The sequence below is a fragment of the Zingiber officinale genome, chromosome 5A (assembly GCF_018446385.1).
Source record: "Zingiber officinale cultivar Zhangliang chromosome 5A, Zo_v1.1, whole genome shotgun sequence".
Lineage (NCBI taxonomy): Eukaryota > Viridiplantae > Streptophyta > Magnoliopsida > Zingiberales > Zingiberaceae > Zingiber > Zingiber officinale.
The window spans coordinates 58,670,821-58,684,854 of record NC_055994.1 but is presented as its reverse complement, the minus strand read 5'-3'; the positions used below and the strand labels follow the sequence as shown (position 1 = coordinate 58,684,854).

General features: G+C 46.2%; 1 protein-coding gene across 1 annotated transcript; it reads right to left on the bottom strand.

Annotated features, from left to right (window-relative positions):
- Positions 1-11,064: 11,064 nt before the first annotated feature.
- Positions 11,065-12,288, bottom strand: LOC121980501 (polygalacturonase inhibitor-like). Its single transcript, XM_042532569.1, has one exon. It carries the CDS (start codon positions 12,219-12,221, stop codon positions 11,181-11,183), a length of 1,041 nt encoding a protein of 346 aa, XP_042388503.1. The 5' UTR covers positions 12,222-12,288; the 3' UTR covers positions 11,065-11,180.
- Positions 12,289-14,034: the final 1,746 nt, after the last annotated feature.

The following is a 14,034-nucleotide window of genomic DNA, read 5'->3' as shown; positions in this document are numbered from 1 at the left end:
TCCTCTCGCAGCCAGCCGTGGAGTCCACCATTTGATCAATCCGGGGCAGAGGATAGAAGTATTTAGGGCTGGCCCGGTTGAGGTTCCGAAAATTTATGCACACTCTCCACTTATTGTTGGGCTTCTTTACCAAGACTACATTGGAGAGCCATGATGAGAACTGCACCTCCCGAACATGTCCTGCTTTCTGGAGCTGATCCACCTCGGCTCTTATTATTTTATTCTGATCAGCTGAGAAATTCCTTTTCTTTTGCTTCACAGGTCAGGAATCTGGTAATAAATGCAGCTTGTGTTCAGCTACTTCCGGCTTGACCTCGGGCAGCTCTTCAGTAGACCAGACAAAGACATCCCGGTTGCGGATCAAGCATTGAATTAACTCTTCTTTGAGGGAGAGGGAAGGTCGCTTGCCACCCGAGTCATACTTTTAGGCCGCTTGGTGTGTAGTTGTACTTCTTCCCAAGGAATGAGTTCTTCAGCTATAGGCAGACGCTCCTCCTGCACAGCATGAACGCCTCCATCTTGTGTCCTCTGATTTTTCCGAGCCTCCACTCGGACCATGTCAATATAACACCGACGAGAAACCCTCTGTTCTCCTTTAACTTCCCCAACCTGCTCGCCCACAGGAAATTTGATTTTTTGATGGAAGGTCGAGACAGCAGCCCTAAATTCATGCAGGGCGGGCCTTCCTAGAATGACATTATAAGAGGAAGGGGAGTCAACTACTATGAAAGTGCTCCTCCTGGTACGCACCAACGGTCAGTGCCCAAAGATATGACCAGCTTAATCTGACTCATAGGCTTCACTTCGTTGCCTGTAAATCCGTATAGAGATGTAGCCACCAGCTGGAGTTCAGCAGCATCAATTTGCATTTCTTCGAATGCAGTCCTGAATAGAATGCTGACCGAGCTTCCGGTGTCAACGAAAACCCGAGCCACTTGGTTATTGGCAATGATGGCCTTGATGATGAGTGTTTCGTCATGAGGCAACTCCAGGCCCTCCAGGTCTGCTGGCTCGAAGCTAATAACAGGGCCGGCAGCTTGCTCTTGACTGCATCCGACGGCATGAACCTCCAAGCGACGGACATGAGACTTGCGTGCTCTCCCTGAATCTCCGTTAGTTGGCCCTCTAGAGATCATGTTGATCTCTCTGACAACAGAATTACCTCTGTTCTCAGCCTCCCGTGATCCCTCCGGCTCTTTTCCCCGGCCAGGCTGATGAGTACTGGGTCCTGCGAGGTCAGGGCGAGATTGCCTGGCCTGTCCAATCGTCCCTCTTTGCTCCTCCATCATCTTGATCAATTGAGGAGCTAGTTCGGGTGGAGGTAAACCCATCTCGGCAACCCGCTTGGAGTCTCGAGCGATCTGAAAACAATGATTAGTATCATGTGTACGTGACCGATGATAAGTACAATACCGATTATTCCATGGCCCTAGTTGGGGAACATGCACGGCGAAAACTCGAGGTGCAGGTCTGACTTCCGGCCCGGGATGAAATGCAGGTCTGGCCTCCCGGGCTCGCGGCAGAGGTTGAGGGGGTGGTTGAGGCACCCTTCTTTCTTGCTTGTTGGCGGAGGGAGGTGGTCTTTCAGTCTTCCTTCGAGCTGCTTGTGCTTCTTCCACCTTGATGTAGGAAGCAACTTTTTCCACCATCTCATCAAAATTCTGAGTTGGATTTTTGATGAGATTTCTAAATAATTCTCCCTCTCCCAATCCATGAGAGAAGGCGCTCATCAGAATCTCTGAAGTGGCAGTGGAGACATCTTTGTTAGGATCTCTTCGTACGGCTAGAGAGGGGGGTGTGAATAGCCGACCCCAATTGCTCGCGTTTCTTTCTACAAACTAGGGTTAGCGCAGCGGAAACTAAATGCAGAAAGAAAACAGGAGAAGAAATCAAACCTCTACGCAAGGATGTAACGAGGTTCGGAGATGAAACTCCTACTCCTCGGCGTGTCCGTAAGGTGGACGAAGCCTATCAATCCGTCGGTGGATGAATCCCCGGAAAACCGGCTAAATCAAACTCCTTGTGGGTGGAGAAACCTCGCCACAATCACTTGCAACAGCAAGCTAAGAGTACAAGAGAATAGCAAGAACAAAATACAACAGGAATGTAAACACAGTAGCTTGCCTTCTCGTCGACTGGGGTCCAAATGCAACAAGCAACTCAGCAGCAGGTGATCCAGTCGTGGAATGAAGCTCACGCCAAGCTTCGACAGGTTGAGCTCAAGAAAGCTCGAGCACAGAAGCTTCAGGCAGGAGAGAACTTCCGAAGGAAGAAGAAGTAGCGAAAGGACATCCGAAGTCCTGTAGCCCTCTTTTATACTGCGAAGAAGAAGAAGAGCGAGAACTAGTCGTTGCGTCCAGCGGTTCTTCTGATCGGTCCATGGACCGATCGAAACCTCTGATCGGTCCACGCACGATCCCGATCCTCGTCGATCGGCGTCTCCTTATCGGTGCGTGGACCGATCAGGAACCTCTGATCGGTCCATAGATCGATCAGAGACTTCAAGTATCACTGGATCGGTCTGCATCATGGGTGGATCGGTCGGCAGATCGATCCACGGCTTTCTTCTTGCGAGGTTGCGTTGCCTCTGATCGGTCTCCCGATCGATCAGGGTGATTACGATCGGTCACTGGACCGATCAGGCTTCCTCTGGATCGGTCACGACCGATCCAAACTTCTCGACCCTAAACCTAAGGCTTCCACACCAACATCCGGTCAACCTTGACTGTTACATCATCCTAGCATCCGGTCACTCCCTTGACCGCTAGCACTCCCAAGTGTCCGGTCAATCCTTTTGACCCACTTAGACTTTTCCCCACCGGATGTCCGATCACCCTTGATCCATCGAATTTTCCCTTGCCCGGCTTCACTCACCAGACTTTCCACACCGCCTAACATCCCAGTTAGGACTTTCCCACTCACCAGGACTTTCCAACCGCCTAACATCCTAGTTAGGACTTTTCCACCGCCAGCTTCACTCACCGGGACTTTCCACACCGCCTAACATCCAGTTAGGACTTTCCTCGTGCCAAGCTCCCTCTTGGACTTCTCCGTGCCAAGTCTCCATACTTGGACTTTTCCAGCCAAGTCTCCATACTTGGACTTTTCTGTGCCAAGTCTCCATACTTGGACTTTTCCCGTGCCAAGTCTCCATACTTGGACTTTTCGCGTGCCAAGCTCCCTGCTTGGACTTTCCAAGTCTCCCACTTGCCAAGCTCCCTGCTTGGACTTTTCCGTGCCAAGTCTCCATACTTGGACTTTTTCCCGAATCAGGTCGTCAACCTTGACCTACGGTTGCACCAATAATCTCCCAAACATCTATTCTTGTCCCATATCAAGAATACAACTCTTCCACGAGTGTCAAACATCAAAATACAACTCAACTAGGTCAACCTTGACCTAAGGTTGCACCAACACGAACAAAACCGGAGCTCCCCATGGTGAGTGACTAAGGCAAATAAAACCCTTGTCTAGTAGCTCCTGTAGTTGTCCGTGAAGTTCTTTCAATTTTGCTGAAACCATGTGATAGGGTGCCTTTGAGATTGGATGGGTACCAGGTATGACTTCAATCTCAATTTCAATTTACCTTTCCGGAGCTCCCCCTTAGGTTAACCCGATAACCTAACTTGGGTTCTCAATAATTCTCCTTTGACACACATCAAAAGAATTCCAATGTTCTTCCTCGAACATTCCTTGACATTCTTCCCCTAGCTTAGGTTAACCCGATAACCTAACTTGGGTTCTCCAATAATTCTCCAATGAACACTCTCCCTTTTGACACACATCAAAAGAAAAAGGAGGGTATCAAGGTCAAGAGTTTCTTCTAATGAAAGTCCCATACCTTTCATTGAAACTCTTAATTTCCCTTGATACTAAACTCAACAATCAACTTAGTGATAATCCCATATCACTAATCCTCACAAGTATTAAAAAAACTCCCCTAAAAGTCAACTCCCTTGACAATTAGGTAAAACTCCCCTAAAGGTCAACTCCCTTGACCATTGCACCAACAATATCTTTGTGAGTTCCAAACCTTTAGAAATCCAAAACACCATTTCCATAACTGAAATTTCGACAACGGTGAAAAATCGAAATTGACGCATACGATCGGTCCCATCGACCCTTCACCGATCGCACTCGTACTCGGAACTCAGGATCGGTGCAGACCGATCCACACTCTGGATCGGTCCACGCACCGATCAGATCTTCTGGATCGGTCCCGGACCGATCCACCAATCGAACTTGATTTCCCTTCCGAAAATCAGAAACTCCTAATAAATTCAAGAAAATTCCAAAAATTACGAAACTTTGAGGATACATTCCTCATATCATACACTATCATGGAAAAATAGTTTTCTATGAAAATAACTTCCATTTTTCAATCTTGATACAAAGTTCAAAAACTTTGAAATAGTTCAAGTTTAACTCAACTTTGTATCACAATGTTCAATGATGAATGCAATCACTAGGAAAGCTTCATCAAGGTTTTTCAAATCAATTTTGAAATGATTTTAAACCCTTTAATTTAGGATCATAATCTTAGGACTATATGTACATGACTTGTACATAAGTTTTCCCTATGATCCTCCATTTCTTGAATTAGGCTCATCTAGGTACAAGAACTATGCACCTTGATCCTAATTCATGATCCTAATATCTCACACACATCTAAAGTGTATCAAACACATCCATGGCAATTTTGATGTGAGATATGGGTTTAGGTATCTTAGACTAAGGTCTCATGTATTTTCTAAACACAAATTTGATCTCAATATCAAAATGTGTTTTTCATCCTTAAATCAATTCAATTGATTATAATGCAAGAGATGATGACATGGCATATAATGATATCATAAGTAAAAACATGTGCCAATGTCATGATGTCATGGCATAAAGTTTGAAAACTTAAATAAAGCATGACATATAAACTAGCCTAAGCATTATCATGACATTTCAAATGATAATAAAACTAAACATGATGTCATGACATGTGAGGGCAAACAATCATGGCAAGATTTAGCATAAATAAATATACCTAGATTACCTATCTAAGTATCCTTAACCACTTTGCTAACCTAAAATTTAACTCTTGATTGCCCTAAAATGCCAAAATCCTAATTTTGACACTTCTTGAACTCTAGATTAATTCATGCCACTTAAAGATCAAATTTATCCTCAAAACTTGGTATGTTTCATTTTTCCTCGAGAGTTCTCTAGATTTTCCCAAATTGTGCCAATTAAAACCATTCTTTTCCATAATGGCACATTTTACTCTTCCAAGGAGTAAATGATAATTCCATTTCATTTTCAAAGGTTCACAAAACCTTGAAAATGCTCCTTGAGTGTCAATTTCCTCAAAGTTGGGTTAACTACCCTTCTTATAGGAGTTGACACTCTCTAACCCATTTATGGGGTAGAGAAGATGCTCCTAGGAACCCAATACCTATTTGAGCTCATTGGGTTCACTAAATATTCACTAGGGATGACTTCCCTAGCAACCCTCCTAATGACCCTCTTAGGCTTTGAAGCCTTGGTCATTTGGGTCTCATCAAGGTCAACTATAGGGGCGACTCCCCTTGTAACCTTGGTAATGGTCTTCCTAGCCCTAGGTTTTGTTCCATAATCGAATGGAACATTGTGGTAAGTGGGCTTGACCACTTGGGACTTAGATTTGTGACCCAAACCTTTCTTGTCCTGGGACTTTTGACCCTTAGGCCCTAGAGTTGACTTCTCTAAATTTTTAAGGGCCTTTTCTAGGGTATCAAGCCTTGACCTCAAGACTTGATTCTCCTTTTCTAATACCTCAAGTTTTGATTTGTCATTCTTTCTTGAGGTGTTCCTAGGCATGTGTCTAGTTGATTTAGGGTTTCTACCTAGGTTTTCCTTAACCTTAGAACTGTTAATCCTAGGGTTAGCATTCCTAGTAGTATCCCTATCTAGGTTGACATGTTTAGCACCTAAGCACATGTATTGATTTTTAGTGTTAACATGCTTATCATTATTGACTAATGCAATAAAATTACTAGCATGTATCCTACTAGAATTGCACGAATGAGCCTTAAAAGATACCTTAGGGTTTGCCTTAGTTCCCCCTATCGATGTGCATCCCTTGTCCTTGTGAGGTTTCCTCCCCTTCGGACATTGGCTCCTATAGTGTCCCCGTTGCTTGCATTGAAAGCACACTACGTGCTTCTTGCCTTTGCATGTTGGGACGCCGGCTTCCTTGACCTTTGGTGCCGGTGGAGTCTTTCTAACCCTCTTTGGACACTTGCTCTTGTAGTGCCCAAATTCCCTACACTCGAAGCACATTATGTGTAATTTGCTAGAAATTAAAATGCTTGAGTTACCTAGGGTTGAGGATGGATAAACACTCTCATCTTCATCCCTTCCGGAGGTAGAAGCTTCTTCTTCTTGCTCCGACCTTGAAGAGGAACTCTCCTCCTCTTCTTCTTTAGATGTTGAGTGACCCTCAACTTCTAAATCTTCTCCTCCATGATGTGAGCTACTTGGCTCACTTAGCTCCTCTTCATGGCTTGAATTTGAGCTTCCCTCATGGAACATGGCCAAGTTATCCCATAATTCCTTGGAATTGTTGTAACCTATCTTACACAAGATGTTAGTAGGCAATGAAAATTCAATTATTCTCGTTACCTCTTTGTTGATTTCGGATTTGTGAATTTGTTCTCTTGTCCACTCCTTCTTCTCAAGTGGTTTTCCTTCCTTATCCACCGGAGGAGTAAAACCTTCTTGTACACAAAACCAATTCATTATGTTAGTCATAAGAAAGTACTTCATCCTTACCTTCCAATACGCGAAGTCACCGCATTCGTAGAAGGGTGGAATGGTGATGTCTTCTCCATAGAGATCCATTCTCTAGCTTTGCTCCCACGGGTGTTGATCCGATGAAGAGCGACCTTGCTCTGATACCACTTGTTAGGATCTCTTCGTACGGCTAGAGAGGGGGGTGTGAATAGCCGACCCCAATTGCTCGCGTTTCTTTCTACAAACTAGGGTTAGCGCAGCGGAAACTAAATGCAGAAAGAAAACAGGAGAAGAAATCAAACCTCTACGCAAGGATGTAACGAGGTTCGGAGATGAAACTCCTACTCCTCGGCGTGTCCGTAAGGTGGACGAAGCCTATCAATCCGTCGGTGGATGAGTCCCCGGAAAATCGGCTAAATCAAACTCCTTGTGGGTGGAGAAACCTCGCCACAATCACTTGCAACAGCAAGCTAAGAGTACAAGAGAATAGCAAGAACAAAATACAACAGGAATGTAAACACAGTAGCTTGCCTTCTCGTCGACTGGGGTCCCGGATGAAGTAGCAACTTCACGGACAGATGCAACAAGCAACTCAGCAACAGCTGATCCAGTCGTGGAATGAAGCTCACGCGAAGCTTCGACAGCGGTTGAGCTCAGCAAAGCTCGGAGCACCGTAAAAGCGAAGCTTGTGCGGAGAGAACTCGAAGGAAGAAGAAGTAGCGTCACCAAGTCGATTACCCAATCGATCAAACATCTTCAATCGATCACCTGATCGATTCAGAAGCTCTCGGTTTGCTCACGACCAACCTTAATCGATTAATCCTCTCATAATATCGTCAATTGATTAGAATTCATCCCAATTGATTCAGCATTGAGCAATACACTATGCTTCACAAAACCACCTTCTAACCAATCACTTTATCGATCGAGTTCACGGTGATCGGTCACTCGATCGATTCACCATTCACTTGGCGATCGTTACACTTAATCGATCAGCTGATCGATTGGAACAAGTCTCAATCGATCAACTGTTCAATTGAAACAGGTCTCAATCGATCACCTTATCAATTACCCAGCCGTAACTTGCTTTACCCAAGTATAGGATTTTCTTGTCCAATTTCCGGTCACTCATGACCTGCTAGCACTTCTCCGCTAAGTGTCCTGTCAATCTTTTCACCCACTTAGACTTTTCCAACTTCCTATTTGATGTCCGATCACCAAGTGTGATACTCCTTAATCCACATAGATTTTCCTCTTGCTCACTACTGTTAGGACTTTACATTGCCAACATGCGGCCCGCTTGCACACTTGGACTTCCCTTTGCCTAACATCCTAGTTAGGATTTTCCTTTGCCATCACGTGATCCTCCTAACATCCACTTGGACTTTCCTCGTGCCAACGTGCGGTCCTTCTTGACCCGCTTGGATTTTCCTGACTTTTCCAGTGCCAAGTCTCCATACTTGGATTTTTCCGTGCCAAGTCTCCATACTTGGACTTTCCCAGTGCCAAGTCTCCCTGCTTGGACTTTTCCAGTGCCAAGTCTCCATACTTGGACTTTTCCAGTGCCAAGCTCCCTGCTTGGACTTTTCCGTTGCCAAGTCTCCATACTTGGACTTTTTCCCGAATCAGGTCAACCAGGTCAACCTTGACCTACGGTTGCACCAATAATCTCCCAAACATCTATTCTTGTCCCATATCAAGAATACAACTCTTCCACGAGTGTCAAACATCAAAATACAACTCAACTAGGTCAACCTTGACCTAAGGTCGCACCAACAATCTTCCTAAGTCAAACATCAAAATACAACTCGAGTCAGGTCAACTCGAGTCAGATCAACCAGGTCAACCTTGACCTAAGGTTGCACCAACAATCTTGAGCCACTTGATTAAAGCGGTTGATATAACTCCTTAAAGGCTCAGTCGGCCCTTGCTTCAGAGCGAAGAGACAATGATATGTCTTCTGATACTTCTTGCTGCTAGCAAATCGGCGTAGAAAAGCCGTTTTGAAGTCCAAAAAATAGGTAATAGACCCTTGAGGTAGCCCATCGAACCACTTTAAGGTCGAGCCGGCTAAAGTGTTCAAGAAAACTCTGCATTTGACGGCATCGCTGTATTGGTGCAGTAGGGCTGCATTTTTAAATTTTCGTAAGTGCTCTTCTGGATCCTTGCTCCCGTCATATTCTCCGATCGACGGGGCTCGGTAACCCTTAGGCAGTCTCTCATTTAAAGTTCTGGCCGAGAAAGGTACTTTCTCGTCCGATCTTCGGGAAACACCTCAGGTACGATAAGGGCCTTTCCCTTCTTTGAGTCTCGTGGCAAGGAACTTTCAGCCATGGAGGCTAGAGGTTGTTCCTTCTTGAGGTTTTTCCCTTGAGGCTCTGGCTGATAATATCCCCCGCCAGGCTCACGATAAGGAATTTGAGGAAATACCTCAAGCTGCTTTCTTTTAGAGCCTCGATCTGAAACAGGGAGGGGCTCCTTGGAAGCTTCAGCAGAAGCTTGTCGTGGCCCTGAAACGGTCGCCTGCTTTTCGGAGGCTGCGCCTCTTAGCCTCCTTAAAGAGCTCGTACTCTCCGGCAGTCATAGTGACATTTATGCGGCCAGACTCCTCCATCGTCACGCTCCGGAACAGGCTGTTGTGTTTCCCACAGACGGCGCCAAATTTGATCCCGTCCGAAAGCTGAGTCGGATGAAGGCGGATCTTGTTGTGCGGAAAATTGACAGAGAGTCGTTGAAGTGCCGAATCTACCTGGTACCCTGACGGCTAGAGATGATCAAAACGACGACGCTGTTACCCTGCGCACACTCAGACGGATTCACCAGTCGTTAGAGACCAGAAACCAGGGAAAAAGTCCTCGGGTCAGGCCCTCCGACGCTCAAGTCAGGTACTTTTCCCTAGAAATCACAGAGAAAGGACGAAAAGTAGAGACTAGTGAGAAATGACGAGTGAGCGTACCTGCATAAGGGACAAGGCATCCCTTTTTATACTGCAACGGAAGTTTCTGGGTCTGACGGGTGTCAGGGAATGTCGGTTGTCAGGCTTTGTCTGGCAATGATTGACACGTGGCCTTTCTTGATAGGCTGGCGGCAAAACCGAAGGTGTATTGAGCCCCTATTGTTGGCATATTCCCTAACACTTTGATTATTCTCTCTGACAAGCAGTTACGATTCCTTGGCTGATTTGTCCTGTAGTGTCTGACCGATGAGCCTACATTCCGAGATCTGGGCTCGCCCTGCTTTTATATACTATTACCCTTGCCTTGTATGTCCCGATCTGTGTTAAGCTTGTATCCAGATCTGCCTTTGTCATCTGCTATCTCTGGTCTGTACATCTAGATCTGCACCCGGGGTCTGTATCCAGACCTCTAATCCTTGGCTTGGATGTCCCGACCTGCACTCTGAGTCTGTAAGCAGACCTCTGACCTTGGCTTGAATGTCCCGACCTGCCCGCTGGGTCTGTAAGCAGACCTCTGATCCTTGGCTTGGATGTCCCGACCTGCACGTTGGGTCTGTGCCAGACCTCTGATCCTTGGCTCGGATGTCTCGACCTGCACGTTGGGTCAGTAAGCATACCTCTGATCTTTGGCTTGGATGTCCCGACCTGCCCGCTAGGTCTGTAAGCAGACCTCTGATCCTTGGCTTGGATGTCCCGGCCTGCACGTTGGGTCTGTAAGCAGACCTTTAATCTCCGCCCTTAGCTGTACCCGTGCCGCGGGCCCGTTTATTACTTACTGTTAGGACTGGTCTTATAATCCCCTCCTTTGACCACTCTATCCGCTGAGACTTTGATTTTTACCACGTAAGCTGGACTTTTGACCTCCCTGCTGTCCATGTCAGCCAGACTGCTGACCGGCCACGGCGACCTGACTTCTGACCTTCCTGACCTCCACATCAGCTTGACTGCTGACCGGCTACGGAGGCTTGACTTTTGACCCTCCTGGTCTCCATGTCAGCTTGACTACTGACCAACCACGGAGGCTTGACTTTTGATCCACTTATGACCTTGACTCATGACATTCATCATCCGATCGACCCCACAAAATATGCACCGTATCAATAGGCATTTGTTGAATTTTGAGATCCCTTTGTAAAAACTTACGTAGCTTTGAGGTATCTGGCTTGATGAGTTCCCAATTAGCACGTAGTAATTTTACGTTGGTTTCATCCACACCCTCTCATTTTAATCTATGTAGAGGGAGTCGGGAATACTAAACACTTGCGGTATATATATAGAACAAAAATTTTAGTTTTAGCCTTGTTAATTAGTTCCTAAATCATAATCCATTAAAGGGACAAGATAAATAAATTAACATATAATTTTTAGCTTTATATATAATAGCACAGTACAGCTAGACCATGTCATTATCTCAGGATCATCTCCATCCAACACAAACATGGTCCCAAGTCAATACATATCCTTATCCCCACCTTGACCAATCTCCATCCCTTCCCTTGTTGCAGGGCGGCAACGGGGCGCTGCACAAGCACTTGTTGTGAAGGTAGCAGTATTGGTCGAAGCGATCCAACCTCCCGCCGGTGGGAATTTCCCCGCACAGCCTATTGTAGCTCACGTTAAACAGCTGGAGGTTCTCCACCTCGGCGATCTGCTTCGGTATGCTGCCGTAGATCTTGTTGTGGTTCAAGTCCAGCGCGATCAACTCCGCCTCTGGGAACTCCACCTTCCCGAGGTCGAACTCGAAAACGTTCCTGGAGAGGTCGATCTGCTGCGTCCCCTTCCCCCGTCCGAACAGAAAGGAGGCGTCCCCCGTGAATCGGTTACGCGACAGGTCCACCTGCAAGAACTCCACCGCGCCGTACGACGGCGGGACCTCGCCGGAGAGTCCGTTGTGGGAGAGGCGCAGGTAGGCCCCGGAGGTGTTGGAGAAGATCCCTGGCGGGAGCGGACCAGTGAGTTTGTTGCGGCTGAGATCGATGGAGTTGAGGCTGGCAGGGGCGTGAGCGAGGGCTGAGGGGATGGGGCCGGAGAGATTGTTGAAGGAGAGGTCGAGGCCGGTGAGTGAGGGGAGGCTGGCAAGGAAGTTGGGGACTGGGCCGGATACGTTGGTCCAGCTGATGTCGAGAAAACGGAGTTTGGAAAGGCGGCCAATGGCTGGGGGGATGGGGCCGACCAAGTTAGGGAGGTGGTGGAACATGAGGGAGGTGAGGAAGGGGAGGTCTCCGACGGCGTCGGGGATAGTGCCTGGGAAGTCGTCCCGGAAGAGGCTGAGGCCGACGACGCGGCCGCGGTCGTCACAATCGACGTCGTACCAGGTGCAGCAGGCAGAGCCGTTTGTCCAGGAGGCGAAGTGGTAGGCGTTGTTAAAGGCGGCTTTGATGGCCACCAGCGCCCGCTTGTCGTCCTTGTTGCACAGCCCCGCCGACGCCGGCACGGAGAAGCAGAAGAGCAAGAAGGAGACGTAGAGGAGAATGAGGCAGGATGAGAGTAGAGTAGTATCCATGGTGACACGGACACTAAGATCGGTATTTCGTCCACCCTCACGTTCTGCTTTATTTTGGCATGCTTTTGTTTTTTAGTATTCAGCTTTTTCGAATGGATTCCATTTTACTGGTTGGCTTACAGCTGTCATTGAATTGAATAAATGGAGCAAATTTGAGGAGAATAAATTCCAATCGTCGATTGAAAACAATCAAGAGCGGAGGTCATCAGGATAAAAGATGTCTTTTTACATTGCAAAAACTCTATGAGCATGTACACATTAATACGTAAATATGAAATATGAAATATGTATTACCCAAAATCATCAAAGTGTTCTTGCAATCCTGTGCATAGTCCATGAGAGCATCCACAATAGCTTAGAATATTTTTTTTAAGTATTTATGGATTCTATTTTTACATCATCTTTTAAATATTTTACTATTCAAATGTCTCAATTTTCATAATGAAATATTCCAACAATTTTAGATGAGTCCACCGTATTCAATTAAAAAAAAATCAAAAAGTAGTGGCCGCTCATTTTTTGTGGGCCCCACATGAGGAAATCATCGGACACACATTTGTACTTGGTGATTTCCATTAATCCCTCAAATATCCCCCATAATGGGGGATATTTGAGAGAGAGGATATTTGGAGAAATATGTCCTCCAAATATCCTCCATTGGAGATGTCCTAATACAAAACATCTTCAGGACTTGATCATCCCATCTCTTAGTACTATTGTCTTCTGTTTCAAGTATCCCTATGTACCAATAATTTTATCTTGTCTAACATTCCTATGTGGTATGTATAGGCGACTCATTGCATGGGAGGCGCCTCCCATGCAGGGAAGCATTTACATGCGTTATGCACAGATATCACATAAGTCGTGCTTGATAGAATGGCGATTGATATGGCGATGGGAGAGGTCTACCTAATACGGGGTCAATTATCAGAATGGAGGTCAAAATCAAGGTAATCAACGATCAAGTACCAGAGGGTCGAACGGAGGATAATAGCAATGGTCAGTCAGGCAGTCAGGGCTCAATCGACCGGAGATATGTTCGAGCAAACCATCCGTCCAGTTCGGGATGACACATAAGACATCCGACGCTCGATACGATATAACAGGACGTCGAGGGAGACTGGATAGCTGGGGAGAACATGTTACTAAACAATCACCGTACAGAAGGACCACCTGAGCTCGTCAGAACGAAGAGGTCTCAGCTGAGCGACTACCTCACTCGGTTAAGCAGTAGGACATGACCGTGGACGGAACGGAGTCTCGGGCGAGCAGGTGATAGTGCCACTAACACGAGGCATGGTCGACAAGCGGATCGTACAACGGAAGCTTCTACTATCTTGTCAGGGATATGCATGCCTTGTTAAGATATGATGTCAGAGGTACTTTCTTGACAGATCCTTTCATAGGACATATTAGAGAGCGTTCTCATGCCTTGGGAAGTGTGTAGCTCGCCCACCAGGACTTTATATAAAGGGGGTTCATCATCGGTAGAGATACGCATTATTCTTGAGTTCTACTGTTGCTACTGTTACTCTATTTTTCTCCACATTCCATTGACTGATTTGAGCGTCGGAGGGCCAACGTCGATGATCCCTTCCCTGACCCGGCACTGACGTTATTTGTTTTACAAAGCGGAGCGAAGTCTACGTCTGGTCAGTGAAGCCGCTATCTCCTAACTTTTCAACTTCACGTTTTCGGACAGGATAAGTGATTATCTTATAGGCGGACGAAAAAGACGAGAATTGAGTAGACCAAAAAAATTAATTATTATCCTTTAAATTTTTTCAGAAAAATAAATATTATTGAGCAATAG

Coding starts and splice junctions, on each gene's coding strand:
- LOC121980501 (XM_042532569.1), bottom strand. CDS start 12,221: ATGGATACTACTCTACTCTCATCCTGCCTCATTCTCCTCTACGTCTCC.